At 52.8% G+C, this 17,098-nt stretch overlaps 3 protein-coding genes across 3 annotated transcripts; 1 reads left to right on the forward strand and 2 right to left on the reverse strand.

Annotated features, from left to right (window-relative positions):
- Window positions 1–109: 109 nt before the first annotated feature.
- SMAC4_04419 (uncharacterized protein) lies at window positions 110–6,794 on the reverse strand. The gene is made up of 2 exons (XM_066090108.1): window positions 6,461–6,794; window positions 110–6,393 (listed from the first exon to the last, which is right to left on the reverse strand). The coding sequence occupies exons 1-2, from the start codon at window positions 6,552–6,554 to the stop codon at window positions 416–418; spliced, it is 6,072 nt and encodes a 2,023-aa protein (XP_065946030.1). The 5' UTR covers window positions 6,555–6,794; the 3' UTR covers window positions 110–415.
- Window positions 6,795–10,136: 3,342 nt separating this feature from the next.
- On the reverse strand, window positions 10,137–11,357 carry SMAC4_04420 (uncharacterized protein; the record flags this gene model as incomplete). Its single annotated transcript, XM_003343714.1, has 1 exon — window positions 10,137–11,357. The coding sequence occupies one exon, from the start codon at window positions 11,355–11,357 to the stop codon at window positions 10,137–10,139; it is 1,221 nt and encodes a 406-aa protein (XP_003343762.1).
- A 1,823-nt stretch (window positions 11,358–13,180) lies between these two features.
- SMAC4_04421 (uncharacterized protein) lies at window positions 13,181–16,464 on the forward strand. The gene is made up of 4 exons (XM_003343715.2): window positions 13,181–15,038; window positions 15,100–15,445; window positions 15,502–15,970; window positions 16,048–16,464. Exons 1-4 carry the CDS (start codon window positions 14,622–14,624, stop codon window positions 16,202–16,204), a joined length of 1,389 nt encoding a protein of 462 aa, XP_003343763.1. The 5' UTR covers window positions 13,181–14,621; the 3' UTR covers window positions 16,205–16,464.
- Window positions 16,465–17,098: the final 634 nt, after the last annotated feature.

A 17,098-nucleotide genomic window follows, 5' to 3' on the forward strand; every position in this document is an offset into this window, starting at 1 on the left:
TCCTGGACCCCTGAATTGCATCTGATGTGGTTGTGGAACTGTCAACACCTGGGGATCAGCCATTGTGGCTTCGAGGCATGAACACGGAAGCATACTTCATCCAATTGGAGCGACATGAATGATTAGATTAGGAGATGACTGTGTATGCGTACGCTGCCTTTGCTCTAACTATCCTCCAAACCGCCAACTAATTACACCCTTCCCGCGCGTACCTTGTTCACATGTCTAACAAGAAGAAGCGGTCATGTAACGAGGAAAAAGGAAAAAAACCAAAAAAAACCGAATGTCTCAGAAGCATCATCACCATCCTGGACCACGTCCCCATCTTCTCTCAGCTCTTTTCCACCCGGAGCTACTTCTATTTACTTGTCCCACGCCTCCTTCACCATCCCAACTCAACTCATGTTCGGGCTCCTCATCTTTCCTCAACTTGGGCAACTTCACCTTCACCATCCCAACTCAACTCATGTTCGGGCTCCTCATCTTTCCTCAACTTGGGCAACTTCACCATTCCCCCATCCATCCTTTTTGTACTCCTCCTAATAGGGAGAGTAGTCCCGGCCGGCTGAATATTATAAACCAACAACTTCGACCCACCGCCACAGAACTCCGTCTTATCACCCACACAGAACGACCTCTTGCACTCATACAGCTCCCCTGCCGCCTGCGCCCCGTCTGCCAGCGAATTGCTGCAGTAACACTCCTTAGCAAACTCCACGCCAAAGAGGCTGTAGCCCCTCGTCTGGCAGCGTTCATGGCACATCTCGACCGTCATGCTCGTGCTGTTGGCGTAAGAGTGCGCTTTGAGGACACGAGCGGCGGCGCTGTCATTGAAGCAACCCTGAGGAGTCGCTATGCGTCCGTTGAAGACGGACGGGTTGACGAGGCGGGGCGTCACGTAGTTAGTTTGTCTGAAGACGTCCAGACGAGCACGGCCACCGCAGCGTGTAGATGGGTCGCCGGCGCAGGTGAGATTGCAACCAGTCTGGCCGAGGTTGTAGCCAGGCTTGATCTTGAGGCCGCAGTAGCATTGAGATTGGAACTCAAGGCCGGCGAGAGGGTAGTTTGCCTGGGCGCAGAAGTCAAGGCATTTTTGAATGGTCATGCCGGCACTGTCGTACAGGTAGGTGCCATTTAGCGCGCGAGCGGTAGGCTGAGCAACATTGGAGTCGCTGGCACATCCTTGGTAGTCCCAGTTCACAACAGTAGGAATTGTGGGGAGAACAGGCCCGGTATTCGTAGTAGTAGTGGCGGCAGCCGTGGTAGTGGTGGCTGGAGCTGGAGCCGTGGTAGTGACAACCGCGGCATCTGTGGTAGTTGTGCCAGCAACAGGAGGAGCGGAGGTAACGGCAGCTGCAGTGGTAGTTGTGCCAGCCGCAGGAGGAGTAGTGGATGAGCTGGATCCTGGAGCAACGCTTGGAGCGACACTTGCTGAGTTCGTAGGAGCAATGCTTGGACTATCCGTGGGAGCAACACTCACACTCGGAGCTACGCTGGCACTGTTCGTGGCAGCGGCACTCACAGAGTTTGTAGGAGCGACGCTCACACTGGGAGCAACGCTGGCACTCGGAGCCACGCTTGCGCTTGGAACAACACTTCCAGAGGGAGCTATACTAGCGCTGGAAGCAACGCTCACGCTGTTTGTAGGAGCAACACTTTCAGTAGGAGCAACACTGGCCGAGGGATCAACGCTGGCACTGGGAGCAACGCTGGCCGAGGGAGCAACACTGGGAGCAACACTGGGAGCAACGCTGGGATCAACGCTGACAGAAGCAGTGCCCGAGACTGCGGTCGAAGCCGCGCCGGAGGCAGCACCCGAGCCGGAACCAGAAGCGACAACTGAGGCAGCGGAAGTACCAGAAGCAGCAGAAGTGACAACGGCAGAGGCAGCTCCAGAACTGGCCGCCGAGGTAGCAGAAGTAGCAGCTGAGCCAGTGTCACCACCAGAAGCAGTCGTTGGGCTAGCAGCACTTGAACCGGTGACAGAGGCAGTGGCAGAGCCGGTAGCAGAACCAGTAGCGGTCGAACCAGTTACGCCAGCAGGATCAGCAACACTCATCGTGCTCGTCGTCGCAGCAGCGCTTGTGGCAGTCGAGCTAGGAGCCACAGAAACGAGCTGAGCTCCCCAGACAGCCTGGTTATTGACACCACGTCCGACCGACTTCTTCATGTAGCACGGAGCCTGGATACCAGTACCACCGGGCACGTACGCGAAAGCCACGCATTGATCAGTGGTGGAGCACTTCTCGGCACACAAGGCATAGCTGTCGACGAAGGCGAGTCCCAGATCGCCGGCTTCGTGGTCGGTGAAGCACTCGAGGAGGAAGGCCTTGCCGTCGAGGGAGAGGTATGTGGTGCCGTTATTGTCGGGGCATTTGACGGAGACGGTGGGTGTGGTTGGGGCGGCTGAGGTTGTGGTAGTTGCCGAAGCGGAAATGGAAGCGGAAGCGGAGGCAGTACCGGAAGCGGTACCGGAGGCGGCCCCAGATGCCGTGGCTGATTGGGTAGCCGAGCCGGAGGCAGTGACTGAGCTGGAGGTGCCGTTGGGATTCAGCTGGTACATGGAGAGGCCATTGCTACCACCGCAGATTTGCTGCTGATTGCCATTGCAAAGCATGTTGCAGCGGCCATCGGTGACCAGAGCAGCTCCGTTGAGGAGCTCATTGCCACAGAAGCATTCAGCCGAATACTCGGTACCGAAGTACTTGTATCCGGCGCAGTACGTAGCGCAGTCATTGAGGTTCATGACGTTGGACTGAGTATTCTTTCCCTGGAGAGAACGGGAGGCAACAGCATCGTTATAGCAACCCAAGGACACGTATTGACCGATAGACCGTGGGTTTCCAGGAGTGCCGGAAGCGACTGCAGAGGAGGTTGTGGAAGAGGCAGAAACAGTAGCGGAAGTGGTTCCGGATGCTGTCCCAGATGAAGTTGTCACACCCGATGATGGGTTGCCAATGACGGTGCCCTTCTGCTTGTAAACCGAGATGCGGCCTGAACCACCGCATAGCTCAGTAGGATCGCCACCGCAAACGTAATTGCAGGTTTTCTCATCAGCAACGGTGCTACCGGTGTTGAGCTTGTTACCGCAATAGCATTCAACACCCCACTCAACACCGAAGAAGGAGAAGCCAGCACAAGCTGCGGCGCAGCTCTCAACCGTGTTGGTGCTGGACTGTCCGACAATCCGATCATTCAGGGCTCGGGTAGCAGGAGAAGCAGAATTGTCGGTACGGCAACCAGCATACTCCCAGTTACCAACAACTTCCTTGTTCGCGGGAGGCCTGAAAGCGGGAGCGAGGGTGCCGTTCTCGGGGAAGTAGCCGGTAGTGTCATACCACATCATCATATAGCTGCCAACACCGCCGCAGAACTGCGACTTGTCACCTGGGCAAACGTAGGTGTTGCATAGGTAGTCGTCGACCTTCAGGCTTGCAGGAGGAATGCTCCGGCCGACCCAGCATTCATAGGTGTACTGAGTGCCAGCAAAGGCAGCTTTGTTAGTGATGGCGTACTGCTGGCACTTTCCATTGTCGTTATCTGCAGGGAACTGCGCCTGGGTGGTCTCCAGACGGTTGGCGTTACTGTCCTTGTAGCAGCCGAGATACTTGAAGCGGGCTGATCCATCTGGCAGTGTCGGCCCAACTTTGGTGGCGCGCAGGGTACCTATGAAGTTCACGACATGTACGCCGAAAGCAAGATCGTTAACGTTGAGTGTCCAGGCACCAGAGTAAACAATGGGGTCCGCGTTGAGAGGGGCAGCGCCAGGGGTGAAGAAGATAGTGGCACTCTCGGACTTTCCAGGCTTGATAACCATGCCTTCGAAGAGATCGCTGCTTGGGTTTTGAGCACCGAGAACAGCGCCCATAGGGGGCTTGGACTTGTCAATCATCAGATCTGAACCGCCCTTGTTCGTGAACCGAATGGTCACTTCTCTGGTGGTAAGGCCAGGTGATGTGCCCATGTCGATGTTGAAGGTGCATGTTTGGGTAGGATCATTGCAGAAAGGGATCGTTACCCAGCCGCCTTCGCTGGTGGAATGCTCAAGGAGAGCAATGGGCTGCGAGTTGGCAGATCCGGTCAAAACAGAGTAGGCCATGCCACCATTAGTGAAGATCGTGAATGTGGTAGAGAAGGAACCAAGCTTGGGAGCAAGGAAAGTCATGTGAATAATCACAGATGATCCAGCGGCGACACTAGAACCGAGCGCAGGGAGGTCCTCAGCAGTGAAGTAACCGTCGGCATCAAGCTTAGTGTGAGTCCCATCGATTGTGATGTTGGTGAACTTTGCAGTTGCCGAGTTAGGACCATCGGAGGTAAAAGCGTACCCCAGAATTTTCATAGGTCCTTTGCCCAAGTTCTGGATGACCACGGTGTTTTGCGATCCTCCTTCGGCAGCGGCAGAGCCAATGACAAGCGGCTGGAAATCGACCGCGTTGGGGTTGATGGCCGCAAACGGTCCATCTGTCACTGTGTTGCCTGTCACTGAAAGGGGCTGTTGGGTCGAATAACCTGTAACGGCATTGACTGTGTTGAGGGTGACGGAGCCGGACTGCACACCAGGCTGCATGCTTGGGGAGCTTGTGCTGCCAGAATCCAACGTATACCCGCTCAGATCAAATTTGATGGGGAAGGTAAAAGACTTTCCAGCAGTGACTCCAGTCTTAGGAAGGTCAGCTAGGGATACCTTGTACAAGGGATTGCCAGTTGTGATGTTGGTGATCGAGTTGACATTGATTTTGGTAGTACAAGTGACGTTGATCGTCTTTGATGTGCCGATGGGTACCTCTCCAAAGTTAAAGGGACCACCACAGTCAAAAGGCAACTTGACAGGGGACCCGAAAGCCAAAATCTGTCCGGTGTATGTGCTGGTATAGTACCGGCCATCGCCAAAAACGGGGCGCTGGAACTTGGACAAGACTGGAGTAGCGGGAAGAGGAATCTTGACAAGTTGCCCGTTCCGTGGCACCGCATGGTAAGCGCGAATGCCGTTGTCGGGATCACTCATCCAGAGAATGCCTGTTCCTGGTTGGCCGTTGAGAGTGGTGATGGTTGCGGAGCCGGTACCGACTCTGCCAGCGGACTTGTCAGGGGTTGAACCAGCCACACTGAAAGCCGGCTTTCCGCTTGAGTCGTAACCAAGAGCATAGGCGTAAGTTGGAGCACCAACGGGAGTGATATACATGTAACCACCTTCCAAAGGATACGCGCCAACATTTCCAAACATGGCTGTGCCCTGCGGAGGAGTGATAGTCTGGATGATGGCATCGCCGCCACCGGCACCCATCTTGTATCCTCCGAGGTTGTCGGCATTGCAGATATAGGCTTGGCCGTTCTTGCCTGCTGTTACCGCAAGCTGCTTGACACCACCGCCTCCGAATGGCAAGATGGAAACACCACCACCGCCCAAGTCACGATCAGCAGCATCGATTGCCTGGTAAGTGTATGGTTCGAAGTAGTCTTGTTGTGTCACCTTTCCAGTGGCTGAATCGATGGCCATGTTCACAATGGCTTCTGAGAGGGTGTCAAGGTGAATTCTGCCGCTGGCGGCCAACTGTTGGTTCACCATGACTCCGTAGCCGTTTCCAGTAGCAAAGAAGAGACGGCTCGGGTTATCTGAGGCCAGAATGGCGCCACTCTGCCAGACACCGCAGCCACCACCGCCTCCTTCCCAGGTGCCATCTTGCTTGGGGGCACGGTCTCCACCAGCGGTGGCATAACCGGTGACAAATTCACCACTGGAGGCTCTCATGCCAACTACCCAGCCGGTGTAGTTGAAAAGATCGCAATGGCCACCAAAACCAGCATAAACCACACCATTGATGAGGTTCAGGGATGTGCGCTGAAGGAGACCACCACCGGTGAAGTAGCGGGTCTTGTCGTTATCGGCATACTTGCCTTCAATGCTCGTTGGGAAGCCAGGCCTCTCCTGCAGGGTCCATGCATCAATGGCATGGAAACGGTAGGCACCATTCTTCCAGCCCTTTGTGGTTGGATCGCTGTAGCCCTTGGCCCAGAAGTAGATCGTCTCTGTGTTGGGGTCAATAATGGGGGTGCCAGTGATACCGATCGTTCCGCTAATATCGTTGCAATTGCCCAAGTCAGAGACCATGAAAGGGGCTTCCGCAGGATCCTGCTCACTCAGGTCACGGCTGTTGTAAAGTGTGCCGTTCACCGCATCGAGAACGTAAATGCGATTTTGTTCTGAAAAGGCAATGACGGTTTGCTTGCCAGTTGCCTTTGGTGTATATACCAAGAGTTTTGAGTAGAATTGTTCAACCTGGTTGAGAGGGTTCTTTGGCGTTGTGAAGGACCAAATCTGGCCAAATGCACCACCTTCAATAGTTGCCGGATCCATGTTGTGATTTGGGAGATAACCGACAGCAGCCGAGTCTTTTACAAGTCGACCTGTTAGCATCCTGATTCTTTAATAACACACAGCCCGTAGGAATTGACTTACCGGCATCCATAATGGTATCTGTTGGATCCATTGCCCATGTTGCCGTGCAGAGCGCAAGACTCACAAACGAGCGTAAGAGACCTAGTGGCCTCATCTTAGCGAACGTATATTACAATAAGTGTGTCGAGTAAGTCATATAACATATGAGTAAAGACTGTTAGTGAGGGTATATCCAAAAAGTTACCCCGAAGAAAAAGTGCATATAACAAGAAAACGATTGACTACCACATGGGGCGGGTGAGTGACGAAATCTGAAGTGATGCCGAGGGACCGAGGAGTCCGAGGAGCTGTCCAAGTCAACCGGAATCGGCTCTTGGGGAGCAAGAGACACGAAGTCGTCGAGTGCGGATCGGGGTGTCGACAAAGAAGTTGAGGATGAGCGAGATCCTTAGGTCAGGAGGGAATGGGAAAGACAATCGCATATAGCTGGATTCTGTCTCAGATGGAGGGGTCCGCCTAGAGATCTCTGTGATCTGGGACCGGACGGGCGCTACCGAAAGGGGCTTACGGCGATTCCATTCCAACGGGACTCCAATGGCCTTGACGGGGTCTCAACGCCGGTATAGGGCATTGATCGTCCCATTGATGGTCAGCCCGACTGAACAGTTTGGTGAATGTCGGCCTTGGCAGCTGGCCAATACATGCCCTTTCCTCCACCTTGAATACCCTCTTCAGGCTGTCTTTAGCCACAGTCCGAGCCAGTCTTCAGCCCGGAATGGGACTTGTTGCACTTGCTGGAATGGGCCCAGCCGGTCTGTCGGCACTCTCGCCTCGTGCGCTTGAGACCTTTTCTGTGTTCTCTGGGTCATCTCTGGGAGAGGCATCTCAGCCAGCCAAAGGAAGGGGGTGGCGGCCGTGGCTTGGAGGACCTGGACTGTTTGGGAGCGAGGAAGAATCCAGAACTTGCACCGTCATTACCACAAGTCGAGGTGTGCCTGTGGTGGACAATCTGGGCAGAGCAGCCACTCACCTTGGGACAGCCACATCAACATGTTAATCAGCAAACACTCGTGACAGTAGCCAACTCGGCGTTTGCTCATCCCCCAAACTATCGGCGGGAAGGCAAATTGGGTTCTTGATATGGCATCCTCTCCCACTTTCCCTTGGGCTGGGGCTCAGCTGAAGGACATTTTGCCCACTTTTGAGTCCTGGTTTTTTCATGGGTTCACCTCATGGACGATGTGATAGCCAGACTGGAGATGACCAGAGAGACGGGACTCCGAGCATTGGGCGGGTGCGTTAGCTGATGCCTCGGAACCCGACACCTCAGTCAAGAGCCCCAAACGAGCCACGATAGGGCGTAGGATACCGTGTGTGCAAGAGAGCCGAGCGCTTGCTTTCTGGTGATGGTGTATCGCTTCTGTTTGGTGTTATCGCTTCAGGTCGTTGTGTGGCTGACGTGTTTACGTGATGAGTCTCATTCAGCGCCCGGATGTTGACTGGTCTGGGGATAGTCTGACAGTGGCAACCCGGCTGAATGAAGCGGTCTAAGCGAACAGAGTTTTTACTACTGCCGGACTCAGCCAGCTTGTCAGTCAATGGAAGTGACGACCGTGAAGACGGAAGGACCATGACAAGGGAGGAGCAGTGGACGTGACTGCCAAGACTGGAGGTTGAATGTGGAGGCGAGACCCGCAATGTACCCCGGTTCAAGCTAGCGTGGTTTGGGAGAGTCTGTCCTATCAGAGCCTTAGGAAAGAGCAGGGACAGGGCATAATACTTGCACAAAGTACCGGTACTTTTGTGCTTCGTCACAGCACCCAGATGTCTTCTCCATTTCTTTCCTGGACCCTTGTCTTGTATCTCGACTTTCTCGCTTTCCACAACATGTCACCACCGACAGGACTCACCACCACTTCCCTCCCACCCAACGGCAAGCGACTTAACGAACATCTTATCATCAACCACAAACTGATGTGTGTCGGTTCTGTGTTATCATCCGCCTATTTTCGTTCCATTTCAGCCTCAACGTACCAGTCACACAAACATGACTGGACCGTTTGTCGGGTGCGTGGCGCGTGGCGTCCCTTGCTTCATTTTACTCTGCAGCACATTTCCACCTTTTCAATGGGTCTCTTCTGGCTTTCTTCTCTTCCAATGCCCAGCCCGTATCCCCGACCGTCGCCCGCTGGCACTGCGAGAAGCCGGCCTCACAGAAAACAAAAACAGCAAGTAAGCGGCAACAAAGGCCGCGCGGGAGTTTAACCTTTCGCATCCGCGTTCGCTTAACAACTCCTGGTTGAGTAGCCGGTCTTTCTGGTCAAACGCATTTTCCTCGCATTGTGCAAGTCATGGCGAAGTCTGCAGGCGTGCGGCGCAAGGCGTCAGTACGAACGAGAAAGCAAAGGCGCTGCTCGCTCCAGAGGAGAGGAAGACCTAGAAGTTCGTTCCTGCATTAGCTCTCTAACTGTTGACACCCATCATAGCCATTCGCAACCCAACTTCTCCCCCCTTTTCAATCCGTTCATCGAGCCGCTTTCTTTCCTTTTCTGCATTGTCGCTCATTTCCATGTGTTTTGAGGCTGAGGACTTGAGACGATACTCGACTGCCTCTGGTGAAGTTCAAGAGTTAGTTACTAAGTGGTTCTGACTGGAGTCTGAACTATCAGTGTAATATCCCAACTGCTGTGATAATGGTTTCTAGAGCGGCAATGGGGAGATTAAGCGTTTGTCGTGGTGCTGCAATGGTGGAAAAAGAATGCTAACTACTTTAATTGGTTATACCCCCCCCCCATATTCTTCACTCGCATGCTTTCCAGACGCAGAAAATGTCTCTCTGGCAATCCTATTCTGGGCACAATCGACAAAGTTTGTCGATCATCCGGGGAAATGACATGGGTGGCATTGTTGCGCATTGAAACCAACAACATACCTGAAGATCGGTTTACCAAATACCTTACCGCGGGTTCGCGTGTAAGGGCGCTGAATGATGAAAGAAATGTTGAGTGATCTCGGGGTGCAAGGGGACCCCGATCGGTGACATGCTGCAGCCGCACGTCTTGGGTAATCGCGACGACGATCCGGATCCTTCCGAGAAGACATCACCAACTTCACATTTAAACTCTTCCCTATGGTAAAGTACGTCATGACGGATGGAACGCATTTGAATTTGTTGAGGGAATGATGTTGAAAGTCAATTCATGATTATTGCACGTGGTCAAGCGACTTCAAGAAATTGGCATCCTGGTACCATTAGGAGATGCCACTCTGGAATGATCATTGACTCCAGCTGTATTGAATGGTGTCAGAGGCATGATGAAAACACCTAACTCCTCAAAGGGGGGTTGATCGTAGTTACCCAGAGTCAAGCGACTCCAAAATCTGCGCCTTTGTGTTATGCTATGTTTAGACTCCAGCCGTTTACTGACAATTCCAGAAAGTGTAAATCACGATGATATAAAATATCATAAGAAAGATCAACCATGACGACAACGACTGGATGTATTAATAACTAACTATTAAAGCACAAAAACCAAACCAAAGATTATCGACAGTTCCCACAGCTAACCAAGCATTAATGATTGTAATAGACGCAGGAACATCACTCATTCGTTTACCCATCCAATCTTTGCCAATCGTCTATTCATCCTCTCATACCTTTCTTTCAAGGCACAAGGCCCCATCGAGACAGAAGTGGTCGTGGCGGCGGTGGTCTTGATGACCGCGTCCTACTCACTCACTTGGAAACAAAGTTTCCAGGGAGATAGTAGCCGAAGCTGCTGTCGATGGTCCAGACGTTGCCAGAGTTATCCTTCTGGCCAGTGTTCTTGGCGTAGCTGACACCATAGGGGACACCGTAATACGCGCAAGTGAAGACGCCGTCCTTGCCGTTCTTGTACATGATGTAGGCGTTGAAGAAGACGCAGGCCTGGCCCTTGTTGGTGTTGTGCAGCGCGTTGTACTCAGTCTGGGCCTTGCAGCTGGCGGCGCAGAGCTCAGGGGCAAAGGGGACGTTGGTGCCGAAGGTCTGGGAGCGGAGGAAGCCGTGGTCGATGACGGGCGCCGGAGCGTTGATGGCGGCTTTGCCAAAGGTGATGGGGCCCTGGAAGCCGTCGACCGAAGGGCCAGCGGACTTGGTGAAGGCCGTGGAGCCGGCGTAGACAACTTTGAAAGCCTTGCCCTGGAACTGGTAGGCAGGCGATTTGGCCGAGCTGGCGACGAGCGGCATGCCATAGAAGGCGCACTTGATCAAAGTGGCCGAGGCGGCGTCGGCATTGCCAGGGCAGCCGAGCGCCGCGTCAGGCACCTGGGTAGCCTTGCTGATCTCGAGCGGCACGCGCTCATAGTAGATGTTGAAAGAGGTGCAGCCAGCGGTGGTGTCGCAGATGGCGGCGCACTTCTTGGTGTCGTACCCGGTCAGCTTGGAGCTGGTGTAGGTGATGTACGACTTGTCCTGGCCAAGGACCTTGAGGTCGACAAAGTTGGGCACGACCGCGTAGCCGGAAGGGACGTTGGCTGCCTTGGTAGCGTCAATGGCAGCAGCAGAGAAGCCCGCAAAGCCGGTGAAGGCCTCGGGGGTGTCAGGGAAGGCGACCTGCGGGCCGTTGTAAGTGCGGGAAATGCACGAGGTGGCCGGGGCGTCGGCACGGGCAACGTTGGTGCTACGCTTCAGGTTGACAGTGATGACCTCGGGAGGAGCGTCAGTGGAGGCCTGAGCCTCAGCAGGGGGAGTGTCGACGATGGCGGCAGTGATGTCCGCAACCACGGCATCGGCGTCGAAGCTCTCAACGATCTGGGGAACGGCGTCGCCGACGGGAGGAGAGTCCGTGGAGTCGGCACCAGCCGCCACGGACTCATCATAGCTGTCAATGGGCAGGTCCTGGCGCTTCTGGTGGAGGGGCGAGGCTGAGACGAGGCCCAGGAGGAGGGAGGAGAGGATGATGTTCTTGCGAACCATCTTGAAAATAGCCAAGTAAGTTGGAGGAGGAGGAGGAGGCAAGATGTGCTCAAGAAGGATAGGTGCCTTTGTGGATTGTGATGAGGCTGCTTGAAGGCTTGACTGGATTGCTTTTTAACTTTCGGTCGGAAGGTTGGGAGAGATGGAAGATATTATACTCTGAGGAGGACTATAGGAAAGAAGGGAAGATGTCACCAAAGTCCAACACAACACAGCACAAAGTTCGATCACGATGACTGGATTCAGAGAGAGCCGCCCGCCAGCCATCCAAACGCCATCAAACGCGGCTGAGTAAATGAGACCGAGTGACTGAGTGGTGTAAGTCAGTCCGGCGGATCGAATACGGAGGTCTCGACCGAGCCGACCAATTCGGAGCCTTGAGTGGCTTACGGCTCATCCATCGACTCGGTTCGGCAGTGTCTACCCCCAAGAGAAAAGGAAAGGAAAGAGAGTGATTGAGAGAAGGCGGCCGTCGTCTAGTCCGGAAAGGGATTCGTGCTGGTTTTGGCGCTATCGTTGGGCTGGACCTGCCTTTGTGGAAATGACCAGCCACATACCACCACCTCACAATTCCTATGCATTTCCACATTGCAAAAAAGCCTATAGTCCCACAAAAGATGGTGAATTGGGGTAGCTGCCCGTGAAGAAGGCGCCCATGGCATAAGCTAGAGAACACCTTGAGCTCGATCGAGCCTAGGCGAAGATGCCCAAAGCGAATTTTGCAACTTCGTTGGCTTCACATTTCACACCGTAGATGCCGGGGTAGCCGGCAAGGATCGTGTACAAGGTTGAACTCTTCACGCCTCACAATGTGAACAGGCTATTGGTAGAAAAACGTGGTGGGCTTGAGCTGTCAACTCGTGAGGCTTGAGGGCGGTGATGGTGAGGATGGCGTCGGTAAGGCAGATGGGCATGAGATTATATGACATGGCAGTCCTCTGGCTGGCTGATGGCTGGCTTGGACATCATGGAACATCGTGTTGTTGACAGCTCATGGAAAACAGACACCATTTCCATAGTCAATATCATGCATATCAGGGAGTAAGGGAGAGAAGGACTAGTGTCCAGCACACAACACACCAGTTGACGCCCAATATCTGCCATGGATGATATCTCAGACAGGGAGCTCTCCCAATGGGAATGGAAGTGTTCTTTCTCGCGTGGTAAGCTAGGCTTTCAGCCCTCGCTTGTTGCTATTTTGGATGAATCACTCGACACGTTCTGCTCATGCGGGTCTCCGATAGATAATTCTTCGCTCATTTTTTGTTTTGCTCTCTCGCTTGAGGTTCTAGGTTCCCCAGAGTCTAGCTTGGGTCCGTGGGGTGAGTATTGGTAGTGGAATGGAGGCAAGAGAGTTTGAAAGTTTCAGAGACATATTCCAATCGAGACCGAGGCAGGGGGTAACGGATAGACTTCCGAGGATGGACTGGAGCGCTTGATGCTTCACTCCAATGGAATGTTGAATACGGCTAATGGGCTTCCATGAGAGGAGCTTAGGGTATCTTACTGCTGAAAGCTGGGAGGCAAATACAAGGCAAAGACATGGCTATGGTAGACTACATACCTCGCTGCTCGCTTAGCTTGGAGCTTCTGACTGGCTTCGCACTGTAGTTGAGCTACTAGATGATAATAGCCATGGTGATATTGCCATGCGCGGCCCTCTGAGAAGGCAGAGAAAGAGAAGGTGGCTCGTATGGGACCCAATCCCAGTTGACGATCCGAATGTCGATATGTCGATATCAAGCCACTGCAATGTGAAAGAAGAAGAAGACATGATTTGATTCTGTGAATCGGTGAGACTACCTCTAATCAATGTGAACAGAAGATTACACAAAGCGAAAATGATGAATTTTCTAGTGGTCGTTTTCAGAATATGGAAGTAGTCCCTGACGATCTGGAAAGAGCCGCCCGTTCATTCATACAACTGCGGTAGCAAGTGTAATTGGCAGACCGCCTTCCAATTTGCTGTCAATGCCGATAGGGAAAGCGTCAATGTCGGTCCTGTCATCAAAAGAAAGCCGGCGCTTTCATGCCCAGTTAAGGGGCATCAAATGGAAGGTACGATTGATGTGTTGCTGGATGTGCCTGCCGTGTGAATGATAGAAAGTGGTGAGTGGTGACTGCACATAAGTGGTCATGTAGCTGGCACCTGCATAACCTCGATCGAATGAGTTCGATCAATGCCACCACACCAGAATAACGATCAAACTCACCGTTCGCATAAAACATTGAACCGACCGCAATGGCAAAAGAGAAGAAGTGAGACGATTCCCCACATCAAACATAACTGTGACTTGCAGCAGAAAAGGTGAGTGTATCGGTACGAATGGTCGCTGTCGTGGTGTCGCAGATGTACCTTGACGTGTGGTTCAGCTGTTGTCGTCAACGCCACAAAAAACCACCGCAAAGCCAAAGCGCGCGTCCGGCGTTTTTGTTTGTTCGCTACAACCACTCTCAGATTTTGTGCCAACCACCTTTGCCAATTCTGGATCAATTCACACCGTGGATTAACTACATACGGTACGGAAGACGGCAGGAAAAATGGACGGAGAAAGTTCCCAAGTGCGGGATTGCTTGCTAATTGCGTGAGTGGTATCCCGTAGCGCATCTCCCGTTCGTGTGGTCAGTCGCTTTAACCAACAGAAAGAATGCAAATCTATACGACCCAGCTTTTGGAGTTCCCGACTTAATAGATTGATGATCAACCACGGGTCTTGTCTGGGTCGACTTGGCCGATATTCGCACCTCTATGGGCGGCGGCCTGGCTGAGCCTTCGGAACAGGCAATGTTTGGCTCGAACCCGACCCTGGACACTCAGCGTGGGGCATTTTGTGCGGGAGAACATGGCTTCCCATGGCAACATTGACAGCCCAGGCCCAGGGCACTGGCATTGGGCCGGCTAAGCTTGCAAAACCAATGCCTTTTCTTCGGGTTAACTTCTACGGTTGTCCAAGGAGAGGCGACGTTGTGTCTATCAGCCGTTATCAGTGGTATCGCCCTGGCTGTTAGAGGCTGAGGAGAAGCAACAACAGTCTACACATCCCGCGTCATCTATCTTCACCATAGATCATAGGGAGAACTTGTGCTACAACGGCTACAAGTAAAACTTCATCATTGTCCTCCTTCCCCTTCTTCCTCGGACTTGAGGTTCTATCCTGCATACCTCGGTCACGGTGTTCTATTGACTATTTTTCTTTCCTCTTGTTTGTTTTGAGGTCTATCGATACAACTCTATCTCGAGTTGAGATTCAACCCGCATTCAAAATGTCCAACGACCTCACCGCCAAAATCATATCCTCCTACGGAAACCGGGACCAACACAGCACCGGTCCAGGAGGATTAGATGTCAACAGCGCCGCCACCGGATGGGACTCAAGTAGACCCGGATCGATATATACTTCCTCGAGACAGTCGGCGGCAACACTACCGAGGGCGGCAAAGAGAAAGTTCAAGAGCTACAGGCTCCGAGGAGAGTACGAGAAGCCATGGCTTGCTGACCCGGCCATGAAGAAGACCAGGTGGAACGACTGGATCGTGATTGCCTGGTGCTTGGTTGGGTTGGCGGGTGCCGGTGTCATCTGCTTTATGGGCATCAGACAATACCAGACTGGGCCATTTTGTCTGGTGTTTGAAGATGACTTTAAGACACTAGACACGAGCGTGTGGACGCACATGGTGACGGTATGTTCGAGTTCCCTGTTGTTCACTTCCCCACAACACCATCCTAACTTGATTGCTATAGCTCGATGGATTTGGAACAGGGTCCTTCGACTGGACCACTACCGATCCCAAGAACTCGTACATCGACGGGGAAGGACTTCATATTGTCCCGACTCTTACGAATGAGACTACAGACATTACCAATGACCAGCTCTTTGCCAACTACACGCTCGATCTGAGGAAAGATAAGTCTTGCACGGGCACAACCAATGCCTCTTGCATGGCAATGTCTGATCCGAAGACGGGTGCCATGATCCCGCCCGTTCGCTCTGCTCGCTTGGTCACCAAGGACACCAAGACACTCCGATACGGTCGTGTCGAGGTTGTAGCAAAGCTCCCCAAGGGAGACTGGTTGTGGCCCGCCATTTGTAAGCTTTTTACCCCATGACATTTTCCGTTATATCGTCACTAACAGCAATTCAAGGGATGATGCCACAAGACTCCACCTACGGCGTCTGGCCCCGCTCCGGTGAAATCGACATCATGGAATCGCGCGGCAACGGATACGACTACGAAACCGGCGGCCGAGACCTCTACTACGGCTCCCTGCACTGGGGCCCCTCGACACAAACAGACGCCTACTGGCGCACGACCGCGGCCAAGCGTCTCAAGCGCGGCGATTTTTCGGAATCCTTCCACACGTTCGGCCTCGAGTGGGACGAGAAGTACATCTACTTTTACCTCAACAACCGCCTGACCCAAATCATGCACGTTGGGTTTAATCAGAAGGAAGACCTCTGGAAGAAGGGCGAGTTTGCCCAGATGAAGGAGAATGATACCCTCTTTGAAAATCCCTGGGCGGGAAGTGATTCACAGACAGGCAATGCGCCGTTTGATCAGCCATTTTATTTGATTTTGAATGTGGCTGTGGGGAGCAAAATTGGGTGGTTTCCGTAAGTTGCCCTCTTCTTCTGCAGGGTCTGTTGAACTCTTACAAGAAACAGTTGAGCTAACATATGATGATGAACAGTGATAACAAGGGAAACAAACCCTGGCTTGACTCGGCCACCAACTCCCAGTGGACGTTCTGGTCGGCGGCTGATCAGTGGCTGCCCACTTGGGGAGAGGGCGATCAGCGTGGTATGACGGTGAAGTCGGTTAGGATGTGGAAGAAGGGTGCTTGCTAGAACACATGTTGACATGAACTCTTTTCTTTCCTATTCCTAGACTGTTTCGTGCTGTAATACCTAGGCTAATGTGTGATGTTTGTAATGGAGCGAAGATAGGATCAACGGGAGGTTGGATTGGATGGATGGAGTATTTTGGTCCGGCAGTCTATGTAGGTTCTGAACATTTCAGAGAGCATTAAAAGCATCACAAATGTCACGTCAAATACGACGAGACAGAGTACCAGAAGCAGAAAACCCGCATGTGGGATTATGGACCATTGAACGTGAGTGTATGCCCGATAATAACTTACCTACCTCTATCGAGTACCATCTACCGCCAACTTGGAGTTCACCTTAAATGGCGAAGGGAAAGCGGGCACCTGGCAACAAGAAGAAGGCAGGAAGGAACACCACACGAGATCAGAGAGCTCTTCTACAACGGAAACCACGCCGCGTGGAACCGGATCTTTCCTGGCCGTGACTGCCTACTGTAAGTTCATCTCAAGTGAACTGAAGGCACCACTGCAACCTGCCTGCCCCTGGCAACAAGGCAGGAGCGAGATCTACTTGAACAAGAAGTGACCGCCGAACCTTCCAAAAGCACACTGGGACCAGATTTGCTGTCCATCTGCCGGCACTTGCCAGTTTAGTTGGATGTTTGTACCAGGCTTGAACAGTTCATCGGAATGGGCTGCTCGACTACTGAGCGGTAGTTGTTTTCTTGTGACACTATTCGGGATTACGGCGAGATGATGCATCCGACCACGTACGACGAGTCTTTCCTTTTTCTTGTTGGACACTTTGTTCAAGATGTATGTATCCTGGTGTTCTGTGTAAATTTCCATATAAACACCCAATTGATTCGCTCAATCTGAGTGTCCGTCATATCTTGTTCATCGTTTTCTGTTTTCT

The sequence above is a fragment of the Sordaria macrospora genome, chromosome 2 (genome assembly GCF_033870435.1).
Source record: "Sordaria macrospora chromosome 2, complete sequence".
Taxonomy (NCBI): domain Eukaryota; kingdom Fungi; phylum Ascomycota; class Sordariomycetes; order Sordariales; family Sordariaceae; genus Sordaria; species Sordaria macrospora.

Coding starts and splice junctions, on each gene's coding strand:
- SMAC4_04419 (XM_066090108.1), bottom strand. CDS start 6,554: ATGAGGCCACTAGGTCTCTTACGCTCGTTTGTGAGTCTTGCGCTCTGC. Junction 6,394..6,460: donor AGATACCATTATGGATGCCG/GTAAGTCAATTC, acceptor GACTTGTAAAAG/ACTCGGCTGCTGTCGGTTAT.
- SMAC4_04421 (XM_003343715.2), top strand. CDS start 14,622: ATGTCCAACGACCTCACCGCCAAAATCATATCCTCCTACGGAAACCGG. Junction 15,446..15,501: donor CTGGTTGTGGCCCGCCATTT/GTAAGCTTTTTA, acceptor CAGCAATTCAAG/GGATGATGCCACAAGACTCC. Junction 15,971..16,047: donor AGCAAAATTGGGTGGTTTCC/GTAAGTTGCCCT, acceptor GATGATGAACAG/TGATAACAAGGGAAACAAAC.